The sequence below is a fragment of the Cupressus sempervirens genome, chromosome 3 (genome assembly GCF_028749045.1).
Source record: "Cupressus sempervirens isolate cs-2001-9-10 chromosome 3, ASM2874904v1, whole genome shotgun sequence".
Classification (NCBI taxonomy): Eukaryota; Viridiplantae; Streptophyta; class Pinopsida; order Cupressales; family Cupressaceae; genus Cupressus; species Cupressus sempervirens.
In genome coordinates, this window is record NC_143120.1 from 800529568 (window position 1) to 800537924 (window position 8357).

The 8357-nt window shown below is 36.2% G+C and overlaps 1 protein-coding gene across 2 annotated transcripts in view; it reads left to right on the top strand.

The window, feature by feature from the left end:
* LOC149569217 (ARM repeat superfamily protein) overlaps nucleotides 1–7229 on the top strand; it is a 280021-nt gene extending 272792 nt beyond the window's left edge. For both annotated transcript variants that reach the window (XM_089821970.1, XM_089821969.1), the window contains exons 13-17: nucleotides 5233–5370; nucleotides 6170–6217; nucleotides 6377–6491; nucleotides 6593–6690; nucleotides 6811–7229. In XM_089821970.1, the coding sequence (XP_089678096.1) occupies nucleotides 5233–5370; nucleotides 6170–6217; nucleotides 6377–6491; nucleotides 6593–6690; nucleotides 6811–6897 (486 nt within the window). In that variant the 3' untranslated portion in view covers nucleotides 6898–7229. The remainder of the gene's footprint in view (nucleotides 1–5232; nucleotides 5371–6169; nucleotides 6218–6376; nucleotides 6492–6592; nucleotides 6691–6810) is intronic.
* Nucleotides 7230–8357: the final 1128 nt, after the last annotated feature.

An 8357-nucleotide genomic window follows, 5' to 3' on the forward strand; every position in this document is an offset into this window, starting at 1 on the left:
ATCTTTCATACTCATAGCACCTATGTGCTTGATAATTCTCCAAGTTTATGCCGATAGTATGAACTTTGATCTCCATGGGATGATAGTTTCAGCTTTTGAGCAGTGCATTTCTTACATCATCCGCTTAGGTCAGGTCTTCATACTTTACTGGATTATACATGGACCTTGGATATATTTCTATCTCATCATAGCAGTGAGGCAACGTAGCAGAGTTTGGGATCCAAGTGTTGGCAGATTATATCTATGGTTGGACGAAGATTTTATTGTGGTCCGAGTGTTGGTCAGTGTTGAACAGTTTACAGGTGCAGGTACTGAGTTCTTTCAGAGAGTTATATGGGATCCAGGGATCCGGTTGAAAGTATTATTGCAGAGAGACATTTGGCTTTGCAGTATGGCCGAAATTGTTTTCAGTTTGGATTTCAAGGCTACCTGCAGACTTGTATGGGATCCTACTATTGATTGCTTGGGGGCAGGCAATCTCAAGGAGAGGAGATTTGTAATGTCCCTTCTTTGGGGACATTAGAATTATTAAGAAGGAACGAATTTTCAATATTAAATTTGACTATGTTACTTGGAGATTTATTATTAAAGGTCAAATTAATACCTCATGTAGTCAGAAGAGGACAAGGAGGAATAAGATGATTTACTAGGGAGAAGTTGAAGAGTCATCGTTGTGAAGATAAAAGGAGATGAGACTCATACTTTTGGGTATGCTTGATTTTATTATTCAGTTCAATTTTCTCTCTTAGAGAGTCATAGGAAGCTTCAGCTTTCAGCTAGTTGGAGGACGTAGCCCCTCGTGCTAGCAGACAGTGGAAGCAAACCCATTGTCCCGGGAAACATCACTTCAAGTGTTTCATTTGCGCTTACAGGTTCTTATCCTATTGTTCCAGTCCGACTGTTGAATCTGTATTTAGGATTGGTTTCTATGTATTGGTTATTGTATTGCTGTTGTATAATACAATAACGTTTTAGAGGTTATTTGGAAGTTGCTAGTTATTATACTACTGATGAATAGGACAATAACACGCTTCCGGATTTGTTGGAAGGTTGTTGGTTTAGTACTTTGATTTGTATTGCATTTTCTTATGCTTGAGTCTTTAAAATCATTTTGGAAAGATAGATTTATTGGAGAGAGTTCGGGTTTATTTGTTGTTCCTTTTTTTTATCTGCATGTCGTTGTATTGCTAAATGTGTTATTTAAGAACGAGTTTGAGCAAATACCTATCTAGAATATCATTTGTCATTCATATTGTTGGTTATTTGTTAAGTGGGTTCATACTCTAAGGTTCACATTTAAAAGGGGAAAACAGAAAAATCAGGTTTAGGACAGTACGGTGCTGGTTGGATTTATTACAGTACTAGTAAAGGTCATTACATTTTGTCTAAGGTGTTTGACAACTTTCTCCCTTGATTGGTATCCCGTGAGTTTTGGAAATCAATTGCATAGACTATTCCTTCATACACCCCTGGTACTTCTCCAGTACCTTTAAACTAGTGTGAGTCTTCCCTTCTCTCACCTATGCTCTATATACCTTGGTGGTATCGATACTTCCTCTTTCCTAGGGTCTCCGACTATGTTTTCCCTATTCTTACTTCGTAAGATATGGCCATTGCTCTTATATGGTGTACTGTATTCTCAAATAGGTCATCTACCTCTCCTTTCAAACTTCTTATTTCGTCGCTAGCTTCCTTGGAATGTACAGATGGTTTTTTTGCACCAGACACTTCTCCAACTATTTGCATCTCCCTCATTCGAGATAGTACTTAGTAGCACTTTGCCTTGTCAGCAGTACCAAGTGGCAACTTCTTTGTACGGTTCTCACTTGGTTTGTCAGGGTTGAGGGGTCCTTTGACAAGACATTGCAACCTTTGTTGTCTTTCTATTTGTTGTTGAATTCGTAGGGATCGCCTCGCTCGTGCTTCATTTTCCTCCAATTGCATCTCCTTATTTTACCTTCTGTCCTTATTTGGCAGGAGGAGCATTACTTGTGTGAGTTACCTAATGTGAAGCGCTTTTTTGTATTCTTGAATAGGTCATCTACCTCTCCTTTCAAACTTCTTTTTTTGTCGCTAGCTTCCTCGGAGTGCACGGATGGCTTTGTTGCACTAGACTCACTTCTCCAACTATCTGTGTCTCCCTCATTCGAGGTGGTACTTAGTAGCACTTCGCCTTGTTAGCAGTACCAAGTGGCAACTTCTTTGTATGGTTCTCACTTGGTTTGTCAGGGTTGAGGGGTCCTTTGATAAGACATTGCAACCTTTTATGTCTTTCTATTTATTGTTGAATTCGTAGGGATCACCTTACTCGTGCTTCATTTTCCTCCAACTACATCTCCGTCTTATTTCACATTCTGTCCTTATTTGGCAGGAGGGGCATTACTTGTGTGAGTTACCTAATGTGTGGCGCTTTTTTGTGTTGCAAGCTTCCTCCTTGTGTCAATTCCTTTCTTGGTATTCTTGTAGTATTTGTTGTCTTCAATGTTCTCTTTGGGTTGCTTCTCGTTGTCCTCCTACTTGCACCAACCTACGTACCAGTAACCTTAGAAGGCTTCCTAGGAGATCGTACATCACCTCGTTTGTCATGAGTTTGGCCCATATTGTACCAGTGGGGAGAGCCCTTTGCTCTATCTCTCGATGTGCATACTAGTCTATTGCTACATTCTACACCTAAACGAGGTATTGTATCAGGTGATCCTCCCAGATCAGTTCCTTCTCCTCAACATCACTGTTTGTTATCAGTACTTGGTCGAAAGTATGACCCATTATGCCTACATCCTTTTACTTGTCGCCTCGAGACCTCCAAACTCATACTAAACACTACCACAATAAGCATTATATGCCGAATATGGAAGTGTGATTACCACCGTAACCATTTATAATGTTATGCTTCAAGATATATTAATAACAAAAGAACAATATGGAGAGCAATACCACGGTAACCACACAACACATTCAAATGGCAGAATATTACTTTATTGATTATATTCCCAAGTTACACATTAGCACCAATACCAGCATATCCTTCATGGCTCTGGAAACCCCTATATTGTTGAAGAAGAATTCTTCAATATTTCATGAATTTCATATATTTTCCAAACATACTCAAAAAAGCTCTTCAATCTGTTCTATAACATTTGACATTCTTAAGAGAATTCAGTCATTAACCTTGCCAATGTGGGATAAACAAAACATTTTTTTGTCTTTTTCTAGTTTTTTTGAGATTTCGCTTTTCCCCTATTTTCTCGTGATTGATATTTCCCGTATTTTATAGGGTTTCCTTTTTTCTTTGTTTAATGTGAAGTAGCCAAATATTATATATCACCAATGTGTTATTAAATAAATAGACTTCAAATATTTTCCCCTAACTATAGTCCTGCATTAATAAATTTAAAATATTTATATTTTTCTTTGTAAATTAACTGTATTAATGCATAAATAAATCATATCAATGATAATATAATTATTCTATGGATATTAGACATTTACCATTGATATGCCAACATTGTTGAAGATTTTGACCATGCCTAAATGACATACAATAAATTGTAAGTATGCCCAAAACTACCTCTAAGCTCTTCAAATGATCTGCAATTGAAACTGCCTAGGCCAAATGGCCTCAAAGTCCCCTAAATGACCTTATTACTCTACGGAACATGGGCAAATAAGCTAACAACCATAGCATGCAATGAGTGCTGGAAAGGGCACATGACAAAACTATTTGTGTGTTAAATATATATATTTTTTAGATGTTTATCAATTGACCATTTTTAAATAGATAGCCAATTGAGGAATCATTGGATTCTAATCAGCAATGAGATGACAATCTCTTGGAAGATTTGTCATATCTATGGGATATGTTGTTGAAGAACATCTACATAAGAAAGATAGGAGAAGACGAGTTATGCAGGATACAATTTGAAATATGTTAGAAGTTAGTGATGAGGGGACTCTCCTTGAATGTTTCACCAAACTGCTTACCTGGTATTATACAATATTACAAAATCTATATGAGACACCAATTAAATTAAGAATACAAGGATAGAAGCCAATATGATGAAGAAATCTCAATCATAGATTGGTGTTATACTTCCTTAAATCAATGCCTTTATACCATAATGAAAATGGGAGACAACAATGCAGTCATCAAGTTGAGAAAAAGGACAAATGATCTCAAAGGTTTATAGAACAAAGGCAGCAGAGGAGACAAGCATGGCAAGTAACCAGAGAAGGTCTAGAGATACAAATGCAAAGTTGCATTCAAAGTCAAAGATGTAGTCATAGTCAGAAAAGCAAAATTATTTCAATTACAAATAATTACATGAAGTGTGGAAGGAAATAGTAAGACAACTTTAATTATAGAATGAAGCCTTGGTCAGTCTTTTAGATCAAGTTGAAAAGTCAATACATCCCTCTTTAGAGATGCGAAGTTGAGAATCAAAAAATTCCTTCATAGATGGAGAAAGTGAAGTGTGTGAGAGTAACCTTCAAGGCATAAGACAGCTGCCAATTCCAAAGCTAAATTTTATAGAGAAGAACGTACCTGGAGGCAGTCAAGAAAAAACCCAAAGGCTAAAGTCTATAACCTAGAGAACCTAAAGCCAGAAGTGTGCATAATGCTGAAGTCATGAAAAGACTGTAGGATTTTCATGTGGTCAAGGGTGTGAGAGGTACACTAGGGCATTTGAATCAGAACTCCTAGAAGAGATATAAGAGGAAGAGATTATCTTACTGATCCCTATGCATACCAAATCTTATTTTATGCAAAGAATTGTCAGTAAGCTGGTGAGCCTGATCTGAAATGAAATTACATTGATGGAAACTGCAACTCTGCAACTCTGTGAACTCTATTGTCAACATTCCATGGTAAACTAATTTGACAACTAGGCTCTAAGCTCCTTCTGCAATATCAAGTCTTTTGAATGTCAGAATATTCTGGTAAGACTAAGGATATGCATGTGTTAGTAAGTAGGAGCAATTTTGTAAACATCTAGTTGATATACTTCAGATCATTATTATCAAATAATTACCTTATGATAGGATGTAAGTGCTAACTGTAAATTTTTAATTTCTATTCAGTGATTTTAAGTTTCTTTAGTCTTTGCACTCGGCAATATACAAGTTTGCATTTCTTACTTTGTAATTGAAAAGAATTACAGCCCAAATCATGTTGTATTAGTTGGACTGTAAAAGTTAGTGTAGCAAATGATTTTTTATATTTTCTGTCTACAGGCTGGTGCACATGCTTTGGCAGACATTTCTGGAGTGGAGAGATCCCAAAGCTCCTTATTCCTGAATGACCAAGCTGAATCATGTCTTCGCAACTTAATATACATAGCAGCTGAAAATAGCTCCAAACGGTCTCCATCTGTACGTGTGATTTAAATTTCATCTGTTTCATAATTATTGGTTATATCTGTCCCTTTCCTCTAGCCTTCATTTTTATTAAGAATAGATCAAAGGAAATCTAAATGAATTGAGTGAAGAGCTGAAGTCCAAGCACAAATCCTAATCCAAAAGCGACCCATTTAAGCTCCTTGAGAACTTGTGTGTACGAATTGGTTTGATGTTTTTACTTTTTAATTTAGTGAAGATACCAGAAAAAGTGACCATAGGCAAGAACTAGCGGCTCTCTCTCTGTCAATCCTGTTGAGCCTGGACACAAGATACTATATTAAGTGTTTGTTGATTTCATCATTTTTCCCCGTTTGCTGCAAGATGCTCATTAAAGCCCATTGTCTGCCCCACAAGATGATATTTCTTTGGGGTTTTGGTATATATAATATCACAGCAGATGCTTTTCAAAGGTCCATTTGTATATAGTGGAAGTTAAATTAATGGAACTGACTCTTGTTATCCTATATCTTCCATTCTCTTTCACCATCTCTCCTGGTGAGCTTGGACATGGTACCATTAAAGTTTGCTGATTTGAGTTTTTTCCCCATTTTCTGCAAGAAGCTTATTAAAGCGCCCTCCATTTTGCTATCAAGTTTGACCACATGTCAAACATGTTCAGACATAGTCTTGTGAAGTGCACTATTTCATTATATATCCATTCTTTGTTTGGTTACAGTATTGCTTGCACCTCAGGACCTTGCACTCTACTTGTCTTAGTATGGAAGTTCTGGTTCTAGATTATTTATGATTACTGATAAAATGATGTCTCCAGGGCTTGTTTTGGTCACTTCTGCAGCAGGAGCCAGAAGCACGCTTAGCTGTAAGAACATCTCTGTTTCAAGGCAAAACCATGATTGTCTTATCTAGCAATATAAGCATAATCACTTGAAGAAACTTAATTTTGACTGATGGAATGTGTTTCGTGGACTTCTCTATTGACTGTTTCTTTATTTTTCATGACAATCAATTTTTCTGACAGGCATATCGTTTAATAGCTGGTTTAGTCACCAGGCCATGGTGTTTGTGGGAAGTTTGCTCAAAACAAGAGATAATCAACTTTGTTACAGATCCACACTCTGAAACCACAAAAGAAGGTTGATCTGAATACAATTGAATCCTTTATTTTCAAATTAACATGGATAGTGCATTTATACAATGAAGATAATGAGGCTTTATTGGTTGACCGCTGTTTCAGGTATGGAATTCCGACATTCATGTTGTGTAGCAATCAACAATTCTTTGATGGCTTCGGATTTCAAAACTGATGCAACATTTTCTGAAGTGGTAGAAAAGGTAGTCTTTCGTTTCCTTTATCGTAATCGTTCTCATAGATCTTTGTATTGTTAAAAGTTAATGGGTTGTAAATATTTTGTCCTTAATAAATGCCTCGTTAAAGCATTATATTTCTTACAGTTGCAGGTAGCAATCAAAAGTGGACCCTATCTCGCAAAAGTAAAAATTGAAGCCACACCTCTTGTTATGACACAAGAGAGATTTTGAAGTATATGATATCGTACTTGAATAAATGGAATCTGCTTAAGAAATGAATGTACAGAATCTGACTCTCTGCATTCATGTAAATGTTGAAGCAGACTGATGTAAACTATGATGCAACTGCATTGACTTGACACTAATGAATCTATCAGTTATTTGGCTCATCTTCTGGAGTGCCTTTTTCGCTCTATTCTTAATATCTTAAATGATATATGGTCAAGGCCAGATGTGTGATGTAAATTATATCTATGCGTTTGTTCTCATTGTAATGTTTGATGAAATTTGGTTGAGAATTACAAATGAGAATTCAAGTTTATAAGTAAAATTATATTTTGAAACTCTGGTATGTTATATTTCATGTCACAACTGGCATCGCCGTACCCAAGAAAATGGGAAAGCTTATCACCACGTAGACTTTGTTTCGGTAAAAAGGAAATAGGTAAATTTTACATAATTAGTTAAGAATCAAGATAAGCGGTTACTTCATTACACATGATTAACAAATTGGGTCAGTTACACACCAAAAAGATTAGATAGGGAATGACATACATTCCAAAATCTTGGAGGGGGGACACAGCAGATAGGAGGCGGCTGGACTGGAAGAGAAGGTTTGAGAAAGTGGGCTCAGCCAGATATCAGACAAAAAGTGAACAAAACCAGGTTTCCTTTTTGCATTGAGTTTATAGATTTTATACCCTTCGTTTAGAGTTGATGTTCTATGTGAATAATGTTGTAAATTATAGTTGAACAGCTGAACTATGTTACATAATTCTTTGTATGGAGATCTTTGTGTATGAAGATTTTTCAGAGTATAATGATTTAAATCTGTATAAAGAATTCTGTGCATGACGAATTTTGTGTGCGTAGGATGATTATAAGATCACATTTTTGTTGGGAAATTTAAAAACTGTAGCCATCTGCTAGGAGTTCAAAACACTATAGTTTATTTGGATGTTAGCTGGGTTTCCCTTTTATGGACTGTTCATTGTTGGATTTAATACTTATTTCTAGAAATCAAAACACCCCAACATGCTGTGCATTTGTTTCATGCGTAATTAGAATTGTGGTGATTGGTTTTCCATTCATTCAATAGTAATATGGGAATATGTTCCTATATAAAGACTTGTGTATTTTTAATTTTTTTAGCATTCCCTCTGTTAACATGATTAGGGCTGGACTGCCTTCAATGTGTGAAGTTGATGAGTGTATTGATTACCATTGTAATTCTGACAACTTGTGATTTCTGCTGCATATTAAGAGCACAATCTCATTCAAACAGTGTGAGTCAATGAAGTTGAGCTTAGATAGTATTATCACATCCCAATGTCTACGTTTGTACTTGGGCAAGTAACACAAACGGTAGCCATTATCCCTTTGGAAACCATTGAATCACCAAACTCTTAACATCATTCGATACTTCCTTTGAGTTTCCTTTCTTCTTTCCAAACTCTCTCTCTCTAAACCTT